This window comes from Maniola hyperantus, chromosome 25, assembly GCF_902806685.2.
Source record: "Maniola hyperantus chromosome 25, iAphHyp1.2, whole genome shotgun sequence".
NCBI lineage: Eukaryota > Metazoa > Arthropoda > Insecta > Lepidoptera > Nymphalidae > Maniola > Maniola hyperantus.
The window spans coordinates 2186060-2202081 of record NC_048560.1 but is presented as its reverse complement, the minus strand read 5'-3'; the positions used below and the strand labels follow the sequence as shown (position 1 = coordinate 2202081).

The 16022-nt window shown below is 38.4% G+C and overlaps 2 protein-coding genes across 6 annotated transcripts in view; one reads left to right on the top strand and one right to left on the bottom strand.

Annotated features, from left to right (window-relative positions):
- The window catches only part of gek (serine/threonine-protein kinase gek), a 61594-nt gene extending 59329 nt beyond the window's left edge, over positions 1-2265 (bottom strand). The window contains exon 1 of the mRNA XM_069507273.1: positions 2109-2265. The gene's annotated coding sequence lies outside the window, so the exon portion shown is untranslated. The remainder of the gene's footprint in view (positions 1-2108) is intronic.
- Positions 2266-3154: 889 nt separating this feature from the next.
- On the top strand, positions 3155-15932 carry LOC117993959 (zinc finger protein 271-like). Of its 5 annotated transcripts, none has more exons than XR_011238196.1 (8): positions 3155-3405; positions 3709-3883; positions 4707-4799; positions 5488-5622; positions 6229-6476; positions 9550-9599; positions 10268-12402; positions 12444-15932. XR_011238196.1 is itself a non-coding variant. In XM_069507311.1 (8 exons), the coding sequence occupies exons 1-8, from the start codon at positions 3332-3334 to the stop codon at positions 12217-12219; spliced, it is 2664 nt and encodes an 887-aa protein (XP_069363412.1). In that variant the 5' UTR covers positions 3155-3331; the 3' UTR covers positions 12220-15932. The 5 variants fall into 5 exon arrangements, 4 of the variants coding, with proteins under 4 accessions (XP_069363412.1, XP_069363411.1, XP_069363410.1 ...); XM_069507311.1 differs by having other exon boundaries at positions 10268-11163; positions 11227-15932; XM_069507310.1 differs by having other exon boundaries at positions 10280-15932.
- Positions 15933-16022: the final 90 nt, after the last annotated feature.

Sequence of the window (16022 nt, the reverse complement as noted above, 5' to 3'; positions counted from 1 at the left end):
GACCTCCACTAATATAAATACGATGGACCTGCAATTCGGTATTTGACAACTAGTCGAATGAGTAACTTTTTATCAAACGTCAAAACCGCGCGATTAGTATGCGAGCTACTATGAAATACTGAAATGTGACGTCACAATCATTTGACGTGCTTTTTTTAGTATAATTGATAATTTAAAATGGTCATTACACTTGAAACTAACAAAGGGCGTGGATTTTACATATTTTGGAAGACCCTCTATTTAATAATCGCTGAGAAATAAATTATTTTTGACACATACAAATACCCAATTGCTGACCTGCTCGTTAAGAGCTTCAGAGACAGCCAAGCGGCTTGGGGTCAAGCACATATATTTTTCACTAGCTGATGCCTGCGACTTTGTCCGCGTGGAATTAGATTTTTTAAAAATCCTGTGGGAACTCATTGATTTTCCGGGATGAAAAGTAGCCTATGTCACTCTCCAGGTCTTTATCTATACCCATGTAAAAAATCACGTCAATCCGTTGAACCGTTCCGACGTGATCGAAGGACAAACCAACAAACAAACACACTTTTGCACTTATAATAAGGGTACTGATTCCTCAAACACTGTTCGAACATCGTAACAAGCAAAAAGATAAAATCTGCATCAATCACACGTCAAGCACGTAAATGCTTGACTCAAGCATCCAGCAAACTTTGTTAACAATCAAAATATTTGACTCAAGCAAAAATTTATGCGCTTGACCTATTTAGAAGCTGTATATATGATGTCCATTTCAGTGGTACACGTTTAAATTATTTGCCAAGGATATCCAATATTAAAACAGAAGTACCTAAATTAAGTACATATTCTTAGAATTTGTCACTAAAATAAAAAACTAGCTTATGCTTGCCACTTCGTCCACGTGTACTACACAAATTTCAAACCCCTATTTCACACCTTTAGGGGTTGAATTTTCAAAAATCCTTTCTTAGCGGATGCCTATGTCATAATAGCTATCTGCATGCCAAATTTCAACCTGATCCGTCCAGTAGTTTGAGCTGTGTGTTGATAGATCAGTCAGTCAGTCACCTTTTCCTTTTATATATTTAGAATGAGAATGATAAATCAACTGATGATTGTTGCAAAATTTAGATTAGTATTTTTTGGATTTTTGGATTAAGGTGTTACAGCTTAGTGGTTAAGAGATCCGCCTCCTAACGGGAAGTTGGGGGTTCCATCCCGGGCATGCACCTTTAACTTTGAGTATGAGCATTTTAAGTAATTAAATGTCACTTGCTCTAACGGTGAAGGAAAACATTGTGATGAAACCTGCAAGTGCATACCTAAGAGTTGTCCATAATCAAAAGGTGTGTGAAGTATGCCAATCCGCACTTAGCCAGCGTGGCGTGGCGTGGTATCCAGTGAGCAGAAAACTAAAGAGAATTGTGGTAAGTAAATAAAACGGTGTTAAACAAAAATATGCTCATTATTTATAGGATACAAAAGTGTGTGGGTGTTGTCAAAGTTTATAAGGGAATTGAGTTTTCAAATAGGTAGAACCACTATTAAACTAAGTATCTACTAATTACTATAAAATTACTAAATATAATAGACTGTAATTAACTATAATTTAAGGAAATTAATTATTATTAGTGGGGTAGCGATCATTGAAACAAAACTTAAGGCACACAATATATTATTGACCAGGGCAGCAGGAAATCATAGGAGATTTTCACTATTGTCTACCTATTCGAGGTAACTAATGCTTTCTATTCGTTTATTACAAGGTTGCGAATGTCAGTTGATACTGGAGCGCTTTCGCAACCTCAAGATTTGAACTTTATTTAGACAGCATAGCATTTTATACACAAAAAAACCTAAGGTTCAAAGCCGATGACATATCGATACGTTTCCGCATCAAGACTATAAATAAACTAAAATATGTACACGCGTGTTATTAGCGTAACATAATTGTGTATTTATCAACAAATGTAATGCACGAATTTGTGTAGAATTACTCCCTACAACACCACGAATATCTTAACCTATATATTTTATCCAATCGATTGTTATGCAAAAACACCCCGATGAGTCACCATCGTCACTTTGGTAGCACAGTTGCATTGCTTAACTGCAATATTCACCTGATTATTTTGTAAAGTTTATATCAATATTGGTGCAGCTAATAATTTTCAACATAAAAATAATTTTCAAGTCTTTCGAAAGCAGACATTTTCCTCGAATTTTTTTCCACGGACCAATAACATATAGGATATTCCAACTGGTCAAAGAGTATGTAAGCATTACGTTTCAACTGGATATACGGCTCTGGATTCGAAGTTGAACACTTTGGAGCCTTTTTTTGGTGCGTGGCGAAAATCGGAACCCATTTAGACTTTGCTAACACCGCCATCTTGTCAAGTATCAACGCGTAGATAGAGTAATAAAGCTAGATACAGGAACGTTTGCTTTCTCATTCACACTAAAAAGAGAACACAGATAAAGTTACTAATGTGATAAACAGAGACGCAGCTAACCTATTTTTTTGTCCCGTATCGTGTACCGATTTTTTTCAAGAATGCATACAAGGAATACAACTTTAGTTGCAAAACAAACTTTGAGAATTCGTGGCGTCATTGTATTTCTCATTAGTTATTTATTTGTTTTCACATAAAAAACGTTTAATACAAATTTTGTTGATCGGTTAATACAAATTGACTAATTACTAAACAATGGTAATAATTATCGTGTTATTCATCGTTACGTCGTGCTATCGCTATCTCATACGCGGTTACACAGTACTTCAATCTAGCTTTTTTTAATTCAATCTACGTATCAACGTCTTTTTTTTTTACTGGTTTTACGGCTCTGGGTTCTAGCTTTTTTGAGCCTTATCAACGTCTTTTTCGTTTGAACCACAGACATAGATTAATACTTGGATTATAACGTGGTTTCCAGTTTCAACTTTCAAAGTAAAATGTACCTACTCTAATATAATGGTACTTTCAGGTATACATATTAATCTATGAATACTACTCTATGGTAAAATGCTTGTTGAATATTGCTAGGTACCTACCTACCTAGGTAGGTACTTGTAATTGAAGAAATTAAGAAATTCCTACCTACATAGGTACCATAGATTAATATGTATACCTACGTGATACCTACAGCTCATTCAGCTACAGGATATTCTCCAAAGAGTACAGGGATTCTCTAAATCTGAGCGTGATGAGCCACTGGGCGTAGTGATTATATAGGTACTCTTTGCCACTGGGCACTGCGCACTGCGCCTATAGGTGATTCGTCTAAAAAAAATACTTACGAATTATGTAGTTACAGAAAAGTTTTAATTTTGATATTCGTAGAAATGCGGTGTTGTGTGCCCTTCTGCAAAACCACTGCGGAGGTCGTCTCCGAATCCGAAAAGATTACATTTCACGAGTGAGTGTTTCATTTAAAACCATTGTTATACAAGTACATATACTTACTATTTGGGCCGTGATGCAAACAATGGGGTGCTTAATGCCACCTTGGAAATGTCAGTTTCTGTATTGCCCCTTTCTCCCTCCAGGCTGATCGCAGTACACATCACAACTTCGCGTCCACAAAGCGAGCGAGTCTGTATCCAACTCTAAAGTTCCCCTCTAAGTCTAGGCAGAGCTATTTGCCTTTTGTTGAACTATTGTTATACTCGAGTCACACGTTACGAAAGTTTAGTCTTAAAGTACAGGGTGTAATTTTCAGGTTCCCCAGAGAAGTGCATCTTCGTGCTGCTTGGCTCAGAGCCCTCGGCAAACAAGACACTCTCCTGCCAGAGCCTGCTGTGGTCTGCTCGCAGCACTTTCTAAGTGATGACATTTATGAATCAGAAAGTGGTTCAAGGCAGATTCGTACTGGTGCTGTCCCCTCAACAGTGCTGGTAACTCCTCCAAAATGCTCATAACTTTCATCTTAAGCTCGGATGTTATAGTGTTATTGATATATTATAATGTACAATAGGCCCTTTCAAAGGTTAACCTTAGTATATGCAATTGATATTTCAAGTTCATTATGGAAGGTGGAAATAGTCATACTTACAACACTTTGCATAATAATTAATAATAATTTTTAGGGTTCCGTACCTCAAAAAGAAAAACGGAACCCTTATAGGATCACTTTGTTGTCTGTCTGTCTGTGTGTCTGTCTTTCTGTCAAGAAACCTACAGGGTACTTCCTGTTGACCTAGAATCATGAAATTTGGCAGATAGGTAGATCTTATAGCTAATATTTGGGGAAAAATCTGAAAACCGTGAATTTAGGGTAAGATCAAACACAAAAAAATTAAATTGTGGTCATGAAATAATAATTAGTATTTTCAACTTTCGAAGTGAGTGACTATATCAAGTGGGGTATCATATGAAAAGTCTTCACCTGTACATTCTAAAACAGATTTTTATTTAATTTTATTCATCATTGTTTTTTAAATATCGTGCAAAATGTCGAAAAAATACGACTGTAGTACCGAACCCTCATTGCGCGAGCCTGACTCGCACTTGGCCGGTTTTCATGATTGTGTTTTGTGTAGTCGCTTAAGTACTGAATGGAAACATATCTCATATTATTAATAATAATAATAATATCTCAAATTTTGGCACTTGGCAGCAAGTGAACCATGGCCTAGCAGCCGGCACTACAGGTGCTATGCCCAGGGAGACACACGTTTGAATCCTGCAATTTTTTATGTTTAAAAATGATTTGCACAGGTCTGCATGATATGCCTGGACACTCGCAGCAAGCTGGTTCTGATCAGTAAATACAAGTTGGAAAAAGCATATGAACATTTAGTAGGACATCCTGTAAGTTGTACATTTATATCATTCAAAAGTCAGTGTGCAGTCTAAGGCTGAGATCTATAGAGTGCACTCTGACTTTGCTTAGATTTAAGACAGAGTTAAAACGAGACAGAGCTATATATCTCACATAAATCTGTCTCGTTTTAGCTCAATCTTAAGTCTGAGCAAAATCAAAGTGCGTTCTATAGATCTCAGTCTTAGAGCAGTGTGAACTACTCGCGCAGTAGACCAGTGACTCAATTACGGTAGAATGACAGCTACATTGTGACAATCACTGATTGGCTCACACTTGCTTACTATTAGTTACAATGCACTGTTGTAACAAGAATAACATGAATCAGCCAATCACAATAATCTATATCTAATAGATAGTGTCTATGACTGACTGACTGACTGACTGACTGACTGACTGACTGACTGATCTATCAACGCACAGCTCAAACTACTGAACGGATCGGGCTGAAATTTGGCATGCAGATAGCTATTATGACGTAGGCATCTGCTAAGAAAGGATTTTTGAAAATTCCACCCCTAAGGGGGTGAAATAGGGGTTTGAAATTTTGTAGTCCACGCGGACGAAGTCGCGAGCATAAGCTAGTTGAAAATAATGATTGATGCAGGTTTTATAGAATCACCTACAGTGCAGGACTGCTCGAGCTGTCCGTGTATGAATCAGTTGTGTTTGTTGCAGTTGTGTGGTGAAGGAAAGCTGAGACAAACACTTTGTGTGCAATGTGCCCAGAGACTGGTGAACTTTAGCACATTCAGGCACAAGAGCTTGAGAGCGCGCTCCCTGATGATGGAGCTACTTGACAGACACGAAGTGGTGAGGAATGTTTGATGCACTTTATTGTTATATGTAACAGAATGTAAGGGTGCCACCTGTGTCATTTGGCCGTAGTGTAACATGTTACATGTGAGTGTTACCAGCTTATCTGTGTTCTATAGGATATATTTCAGACAGTGAGCTCAGGAACATTTCAATCTTGTCCCTCCACCTTTTTACCACTGAACCGCTAGACATCAGGCGAGTTTCCATCCTTATGTCGTCAACGTTCTATCTACTCTACACGCACGAAACGTTTTGTGTCATCATTCCTCATACGCCTAAGGTTTGGAATACTCTTCCACGATCTGTGTATCCTACCGATTATAATACGGGCATCTATAAATCAAGAGTGAATATGCAGATTCTATGTAAACGCGTCTCATATTACTCCACAACATCACTTTCCATCATTTGTGTTTGTGGTCAAGTGTGTGCACATAATGAACAAAAAAAGAGAAAGCATTTGTCTAGTCAGTCCGCGTGACATGTTTGTAAAATGCTGTAACATACACGCTCTTTGCGAATGTTACTCTACGATGACATTTCAGGTCAGCCGCCACCTTTAGGTGCTTAAATTAGCCTAAAGGCATGAACTGGTTTCAGGTAACAATACGACACGTGAAACTGATAAGCCGCGTGAAGCACCAACTACAGTCTGCCATGGTGTCGGCCGTGTCGGAGCCTGACTCCTGCGACTTGTACATAGCACACTCCGACGCGGACGGACGGACAGCACTAGACGCGCCTGCCGCAACTGGTGCAGCAGTTGCAGTCAAGCGGGAAGTTGACGAACATGATGAAGACGAGCCAGCCGCGGCCGAACCAGCGACCGAAACACAGGCTCCCGCCGCGTACGTACCATACGTGATAACTGATAAGCTTATGCTTTTTTTTATATTCAGATATGGCATGTTTGGAAAATTCCTACTTGACCATAAAATAATCAATTTCAATTATAAATACTATCTGTCCCGGCTTACTCACGTGTGTAGTCGACGTTAGCCCGACTATAGTTTCGAACCCATACGGGGTCCTTTTTCAAGGGTGTCTCCCCCCCCACCCCAGCCACCCTCACAACGGGCTCTACGGGCAGCGGCACGTGCGTCCCGCAGTCAAAACCGCGACGCGTGCGCGGACGGACTCCCTTGAAAAAGGACCCCGTATGGGTTCGAAACTAGTCGGGCTAACGTCGACTACACACGTGAGTGAGCCGGGACAGATAGTATTTATAATGGAAATCACTCACGGTAGTTTAAACGCTAAAATCAATTTCAAGATAATGTTTAATCAATTGTTATCATCTAGTCATCGTATTATACAAGTTAGCTCTTGACTGCAATCTCACCTGGTGGTAAGTGTTAATACAGTCTAAGGTGGAAGCGGGCTAACCTGGAAGAGGTATGGCGGGTTTAATTGAACCCATACTCCTTTGGTTTCTACTTTCTACACAACTTAGTTAAGGGGGACTCACTTCAGTGCTTTCTTCATACAAACGTAGGAGGGAAAATACAACAACATTCGATATTGTACGCACAAAACTAAGAATTATATCGATTTATCTCGTCTTTATCTAGGTTCATTGATATATAAAACATTGAAAAAAATATTGATTTAAAAGTTACGAGCCTCAAAAGATTCCAATTTTAACACTAAATTTATGACAACTTTGGGCGTAAATAAATAAGATTAGGGATATGAAAATTCTAAAAAAAATTATCATTAGACATAGTTTATTTATTCATTAGTTGAAATAACTTTACTTTGCAAACATAAATTCAGTAGTTTTTTCTCAAAAATACTTATCCTAAACCCCTTTCGCGCGCTTGATTTCGGTGAAAATCATCGTGCCTCTCAGCTTTCTCATACAATGTCAAGTGAAAAGCAAACATGTTAACTACGTGCGCTGCCAATTTCGGTCGAGCGTCCTGCGTCACCTTAACTGACTTTATCATTCATACTACCAGTAGTATGCACAAGGGCGGATCCAAGGGGGGGGTCACGGGGGTCATGACCCCCCCCTGGGCTGCGTCCAGGACCTAGGTGGACCACTAATTAAAATTGTTAAACATAATGTTTTTTATATTTTTATATACCTAGATTTTATGTAAGTTCCTTCAATACTTAATCAATTTAATATAATATTTTGTATGATGGCAAAAACATTATGTTCTTGCAAACAAACGCATCCAAAATTTGAATTTTACCGCGCCACCGCTACCTTTCATCGAGATGTCACATTTCGTGTGTCGTTCTTCAATTATTGAAGAACATCACACGGCACTTGCCCAGGGCCCACGATCGATTGGGGCCCAGTAGTCCCTGCCAGATCACCAAACTATGTATAACAGACCAACCGATATTTTAATACCCAAAAACATATTTATTTCGATAAAATCAACGGTCAAAAAAGCCATCTCAAACAAAGGACCGTAGAGATTGTTAAATAGTCTTATATCCGATCTTTATTGCCTTTACGCAAATGATAGAATATTTCTTTCTTTTTCACACTTTTTAAAAAATTCCCGACAGTAAAAACCTCTAAAAGTAAAAAATAATATGTATTATATACCTATAATGTATTGGTCGGATTGGTCCTTTATTATTTATAGTAAAGTTTTTATTATCCAAGCGCTCGTTGCATCTGGGGACCCCTAAAGATAATAGAACTATTCTTTATACAACAGATGACTTTATAGTTTTTAGTACAAAATTTTTGGCATTTATCTATATCGTAATACAATATTTCTGACATCTATCTTTTCTTTTTTGTAAATAATGTCATAAATTTTGCGCTCGCTTCGCTCGCACGTACGGTTCACTTCGATTAAAAATCCCTTCCGAGATGCAAGCTATCACTGAGTAGTACCTACCTACCTACATTTGGCCGTGAAAAAGTACCTAACAAGATGATAGACAGACAGAACATTTCGCGCTCGCTTCGCTCGCGCTTTTGCTCTGTATTAGTTGTTGCCCGCCCGCAACCTTGTCCGCATTGATTTAGGTTTTCAAAAAACCGAAGGAACTCTTTGATTTTCCGCATAAAAAGTGTATGCAGGTTTCCGGGATGAAAGCTTTCTCTGTGTAGTACCTGGTCAAAAAGATAGACCGTCAAATGGTAACAGATAAGTAGATAGACACGCTTTCTCATTTATAATATTAGTAGCTACCTTATGATTTTTTCGTAAATATATGAAAAATTTCGCGCTCGCTTCGCTCGCGCTTTTACTTTATATTGGTTAATGCCCGCAACTTCGTCCACATAGATTTAGTTTTTTAAAATTTCCGTGAGAACCCTTTAATTTTCCGGGATAAAAAGCCGTTTCCGAGTGTAAACTATCTCTGAATAGTACCAAATTTTGATTTAGAATATGGACTTTGAAAAGGTAACAGATAGATAGAAACATTCGCATTTATAATACGTCTTGAACGTGACTTATCTGCTTTCTTTGCCTATTCCAAGAAAATAGTACCTACTCTGTCAAGATCATAGGGGCCCCGTTATTCTAATGTGCCCAGGGCCTCCAATAGGTTAAAGACTTGACCACGACTATGTGACCCCCCCCCTGGCACCAAAGCTGGATCCGCCCTTGAGTATGCATCATTTACATCAAAAACTAATGAGTGTAAAACTTCTAACACTTGCTCACAAAACGCCGTATTTTGAACGTTTTCGTGTACACATGGGACTATAGCAGTAACCAGTACTGACGATGTTGGACGAGACTAGAGGCCTGCGGTACAAGTTGTTGGCGACTCAGGTGTATTGCAGCATGTTTGTGTTTACTGACAAATGTATTGAATAATTGCGAACGATACTCGTGCGCATTCAAACTCGGCGCTATTCGGAACTCTCGTCCCCGGCTCTGCTCTTATATTTGCTGCTTTACGCACGTGTAACATAAAATTAAAATTGTATCCTTTCAGGCACATTATTTACAAGCGGAAGTCGTCGGGAGACTGCGATCAAGCTTTGGGTAAGACAACTAACTTTACACGCGTTTTAGCTCCTATGTTAGGACTCATACCTATCTTTTTTGTACTAAAAAAAAAACTTAACACTTATGGAACCACCTCATCGTACCGGAACGCTAAATCGCTTGGCGGTACGGTTTTCCCGGTAGGGTGGTAATTAGCCACGGCCCAAGGCTCCCACCAGACTAGACCAGAGAAAAGAAAAAAAAACGTGTTTTTTGTAAGTTGTGCCTACGCGTCACTTTATACCTTTGGTCTGGTTGTCCCGGCGCTCCCCCCATTTGAGCATTACAGCCAGAAGGCCTCAAGCAGAAGAAGCGCCGGAACAAACTGTCATGTGTGACACAACACGAACAAAGGTTTCAGCTCAGCATAATGCTGTATGTTTCCTGTTGTTGCTGTATGTTGTTTAAATTCCATTTTCCCCCTGCTGGAAATCGAACCCGGGACCTTCCACTAATAAGGCCACAGTGCTCCTACCACTGCGCTAGGGTCGTCAAAATTCCATCAAATAAAATTACAAAATATGTATTTCCTAACTTGATGATGCTCGCTAATGCAAATTATCTAGCCGATGGGTCGTAAGTAGGTAACAGACAAACAGACACACAGACACACTTGTAATATTAGTATGGAAGTGTGGGTTAAGTATGGACTGTTGTTGTTTCAGTCGCTCCTTCAGTGCTCGCGACCAATGACGGAGACGAAGAACATCCGACTGATACAGACGACGAGGTGGATATATTGTCTCCCGAAAATAATACAAACATGTTCGAACATTCAAGGAAATCCCAGGACTCCGTACTGAACCCAAAGGAATCGTTGGCGAAAATAAGTGATAATGTCAACTTTCGAACTACGAGGCGAAATGCTCTTTTCAAAAACAAACATAATTTCCAGGATATACTCGGTACACCGTTAGGAAACTATACTGACCATATACAGTACATCTGTGACGTTTGCCAAAAGATATTTGTACGGAAAGGTTCCTTAGTTACCCACATTAGGGCACACACTTACGCAAACATTTTCTCATGTAAATTAGGAGAGCGCAAGTCCACTCAAACTAGTACGTCATCGAGCCCCAGGAGGACTCACACTGGCGATAGGCCTTTCGCTTGTGAGTTATGTAAATACAAATGTACAGAAAGCTTTAGTTTAGTGAGGCACATGAGGACTCACACTAGCGAAAGGCCTTTCGCTTGTAAGTATTGTAAATACAAATGTACACAAAATAGTCATTTACTGAATCACATGAGGACTCACACTGGCGAAAAGCCTTTCGCTTGTGAGTTATGTAACTACAAATGTACAGTAAACAGTAGTTTAGTGCGTCACATGAGGACTCATACTGGCGAAAAGCCTTTCGCTTGTGAGTTATGTAAATACGAATGTTCAGAAAGCGTTAGTTTAGTGAGGCACATGAGGACTCACACTGGCGAAAGGCCTTTCGCTTGTAAGTATTGTAAATACAAATGTACACAAAATAGTCATTTACTGAATCACATGAGGACTCACACTGGCGAAAAGCCTTTCGCTTGTGAGTTATGTAAATACAAATGTACAGTAAACAGTAGTTTAGTGAGTCACATGAGGACTCACACTGGCGAAAAGCCTTTCGCTTGTGAGTTATGTAAATACAAATGTACACAAAACAGTAGTTTAGTGAATCACATGAGGACTCACACTGGTGAAAAGCCTATTGCTTGTAATTTATGTAAATACAAATGTACACAAAATAGTAATTTAGTGAAGCACATGAGGACTCACACTGGCGAAAAGCCTTTCGCTTGTAAGTTATGTAAATACAAATGTTCAGAAAGCGTTAGTTTAGTGAGGCACATGAGGACTCACACTAGCAAAAGGCCTTTCGCTTGTAAGTATTGTAAATACAAATGTACACAAAATAGTCATTTACTGAATCACATGAGGACTCACACTGGCGAAATGCCTTTCGCTTGTAAATATTGTGAATACAAATGTACACAAAATAGTCATTTACTGAATCACATGAGGACTCACACTGGCGAAAAGCCTTTCGCTTGTGAGTTATGTAAATACAAATGTACAGTAAACAGTAGTTTAGTGCGTCACATGAGGACTCACACTGGCGAAAAGCCTTTCGCTTGTGAGTTATGTAAATACAAATGTTCAGAAAGCGTTAGTTTAGTGAGGCACATGAGGACTCACACTGGCGAAAGGCCTTTCGCTTGTAAGTATTGTAAATACAAATGTACACAAAATAGTCATTTACTGAATCACATGAGGACTCACACTGGCGAAATGCCTTTCGCTTGTAAGTATTGTAAATACAAATGTACACAAAATAGTCATTTACTGAATCACATGAGGACTCACACTGGCGAAAAGCCTTTCGCTTGTGAGTTATGTAAATACAAATGTACAGTAAACAGCAGTTTAGTGCGTCACATGAGGACTCACACTGGCGAAAAGCCTTTCGCTTGTGAGTTATGTAAATACAAATGTACACGGAATAGTCATTTAGTGAATCACATGAGGACTCACACTGGCGAAAAGCCTTTCGCTTGTAAGTTATGTAAATACAAATATACACAAAATAGTGATTTAGTGAAACATATGAGGACTCACACTGGTACCTAGTGTTCGCGACCGGTCGATTTCGCCATCGGGATGGGGACGTCCCTCTCACCCTCACGGCTCCCGCGCTATCCAGGTGCGTTTCTCCTGTGTTCCAGTGTGACTCAAGAGGGTTTTGTCCCGTTTACTCAACGGGAATAACCCGTCTTAACGTGTGCATCAAGATGGCGGGTGTATGTGTACAGTGTGTGTAGTGTGAACTAAAATGGCCATGCTTTGTACATGAGAGCAATGTACGAGCAATGTATCGAATGTACGTAACATTTGAAGCAATGTACTATTTTTAAACCACAGTTATTATAAACAAAAACCGGCCAAGTGCGAATCGGACTCGCGCACTGAGGGTTCCGTAGTACAATCGTATTTTATCGACATTTTGCACGATAAATCAAAAACTACTTACTAGATCTCGTTCAAACCAATTTTCGGTGGAAGTTTGCATGGTAATGTACATCATATATTTGTTTAGTTTTATCATTCTCTTATTTTAGAAGTTACAGGGGGGGAGACGACGACACACATTTTACCACTTTGGAAGCGTCTCTCGCGCAAACTATTCAGTTTAGAAAAAAATGATATAAGAAACCTCAATATAATTTTTGAAGACCTATCCAAAAATAACCCCACACGTATGGGTTTGATGAAAAAAAAATTTTAGTTTCAGTTCTAAGTATGGGGAACCCCAAAATTTATTGTTGTTTTTCTATTTTCGTGTAAAAATCTTAATGCGATTCACAGAATACATCTACTTACCAAGTTTACACAGTATAGCTTATAGCTCTTATAGTTTCGGAAAAAAGTGGCTGTGACATACATCCAGACAGACAGACAGACATGACGAATCTATAAGTGTTCCGTTTTTTGCCATTCGGCTACGGAACCCTAAAAGTAAGTGAGCTACCAGCTTGATATCAGAATGGCGGGTGTATTCTTAATCTGAGCAAATGACTAACTATCTGAATGTGAAATGACTATCGTAGCAATGTACGGGGAATGTACTTAAACATATTCAAAACATAACCAGATGCAGTAAACGGTTTAAAAGTAATTTAAAAATTAAAAACTCTTCATATTCAAGCGCCTGTCTAAATTTATTTATCTTAGTAAATATCTTGCTAATCTCTACAATCTACATAGTATAAAATAAAGTCGCTTCCCGCTGTCTGTATGTATGTATGTCGGTCACTGCTATCTGTTTATGGAACGAGCTTCCCTCGCAGATCCATCGTGCTGAATCCCTTAACAAATTTAAAATTGACGTCAAAGATCATTTAGATCTTTGCTATCATCAGTAACGGCATAGTTTATTATTTAAATCTATATGTGTGTATATATCTATGTAGTCTTTGTATGTCTATTATATTTTATTTGTATGTATTAGTGTGTTAATAATATGTATTTTATATTCTTATTATATGGTTTAGTTTATTTACCTATTGGTATTTAGGTTTATTTTACACCACCTCCCATTTTCCATTTGTCCGTTTTTTCCCTAGCGTTAAGGTTGTCTGGAAGAGATCGCTATTTAGCGATGAGACCGCCTTTTTGTACCTACTTATTAAGATTTCTTTTTGTAACCTGTCATTTGTGTTTCTGTGGTGCAATAAAGTATATACATACATACATACATATGTATGAACGCGTAGATCTTTTAAACTACGCTTACTTACTAAAACTTACTTTTCACCAATAGATAGAGTGATTCAAGAGGAAGGTTTATAGTTATAGTTCAATATTGGTTCGTTTTAATTTCTTGAAATATGACGATATTTGAACAAAATGTCTGAAGAAATCAAGCTTCCATCGAAAATTAACAAAATATTACGCTCAACAAAACGAGACGGAGGCGATGGTGGTCGCATTTATAATATTAGTATGGAAGTATGGGTTATTAATCACTTCTCACTGACATCACATTAGTATCTACATTGCACCCATGCGAAGCCGGGGCGGGTCGCTAGTCTATATATATTGTTAGATGTAAAATTTGAAGCCTCTTACTAATGTTACCCGTACCCATTTCATAGCACTGTGTCTATGGCTCAATGCTAAGGCTCATTATTTAAATTAATTAAAAGTTATTAGTGCACAATTCTATTTTATTTACACATAAAATCATTATATATAAAAGGAAAAGGTGACTGACTGACAGATTTATCAACGCACAGCTCAAACTACTGAACGAATCGCGCTGAAATTCTGCATGCAGATAGCTATTATGATGTAGGCATCCGCTAAGACAGGATTTTTCTCAATTCAACCCCTATAAAGGGTTAAAATAGGGGTTTAAAGTTTGTATGAAACTCTGTCAGTTTGAAGTTAAAATTGCGAAATTTTGCAATTTACACTAATCTATATATACATAAAAGGAAAAGGTGACTGACTGATCTATCAACGCACAGCTCAAACTACTGGACTGGTGGTGCGTAACCCTAATGGTGTTAAATAGGGGTTTAAAATTTGTGATGTCCACGCGGACGAAGTCATTCGCTCAGATTTAGAATACACCCGCCATACTGATTCACATCGTCTTAACCACTTGGCTACATTTACTTCGTAAAGGACAGGGCCATTAAACAAGCAAAATGGCACCGACTCATTGGTTCTAAAATGTTTATTTATATATTATTTATCACCAATGCAACCTCTGAAATCCAGACGTCAGTCTGGATTTCAAACGGGTCGTTCATTAGTATCTAAGAGGTGGCGCTGATTTATTTGGTTCCAAAACCGTGAAAAATTTTGTTCGCTTGAGCATATCTTGTCATTTATATCGATGCTTGATGATTACACCGCTTTTTGCATTGCAGTGGTAGAGTCTTGTCGTACAAGATATACAAACACTTTTATGTAGAACACTGCAAGTTTATGACTATATGTGATTTAGTATTTTTTTTTTGTGTTGTAACCACAAATTCGCGGTTTCCCGATCTTTCCTTTACTTACATATCCTTAACCTTCCTACGGTCTGCGAAATTTTATGATTCTAGATCAACGGGAAATACCCTATAGGTTTTCTTGAGACGACAGACGGACAAACGTTTAGACAGATTACAGACTAAGAATCAAGGAGACTTCAAAATAATAATACCGTGTTAGAGCAAGCTAGGTGTATAGAAAAGCTCTGAAGAGTGATAAAGACAAAAACGCAGTTTTTTGTCTTTGTCACAGTTTATCTATTTGTTGGGCACAGTTGTCATTTGTGCCCAACAAACCTCTGTAATAGTAATTTATTGCGAATATTACGAGTTTTTCCTTAGCTTTCTGTTTTAAATTTAGTATTGAAAAGGAGTTGCATTGCTGTGTGATCGGCTGTAACAGTTGTAGCGAACGCAAATTATGAAACATAACCTTTTATACGCGGTTGATTTCTTTTGTTGTTTTGTCCCTTTCGGGTATACGCGTCTGACAAGTCTCCTTGATTTTTAGGCTGAGATCTATAGGGCGCACTTTGACTTTGCTCAGACTTGAAGACTGAGTTAAAACGAGACAGATTTATGTGAGAGATATAGCTGTCTCGTTTTAACTTTGTCTTAAGTCTAAGCTAAGTCAGAGTGCGCTCTATATATCTCACCCTTAGTCTGAGCTACAGATAGACAACAAAGTGATCATATTGTAGTAGCTTGATGCGCGAGCCATATGTTGGCAGATTTGCACCATTGCAAATCACACCATAATCAGGAATAAAGAAATAGCAATGGTGCCAACATATTACTCACGCGTAGGGATTTTCCGATACCACCTAAGTATCGATACTTACTCATTTCGATAATACTCAAATCTTTTTTCGATACTATACAAATAAG

Bases quoted from the DNA above. Each gene is read 5' to 3' on its own strand.
- LOC117993959 (XM_069507309.1), top strand. From the start codon at position 3,332: ATGCGGTGTTGTGTGCCCTTCTGCAAAACCACTGCGGAGGTCGTCTCC. The intron at 3,406-3,708 runs GTGAGTGTTTCA...TGTAATTTTCAG, and splicing joins GAAAAGATTACATTTCACGA to GTTCCCCAGAGAAGTGCATC. The intron at 3,884-4,706 runs GTAACTCCTCCA...TGATTTGCACAG, and splicing joins CTGTCCCCTCAACAGTGCTG to GTCTGCATGATATGCCTGGA.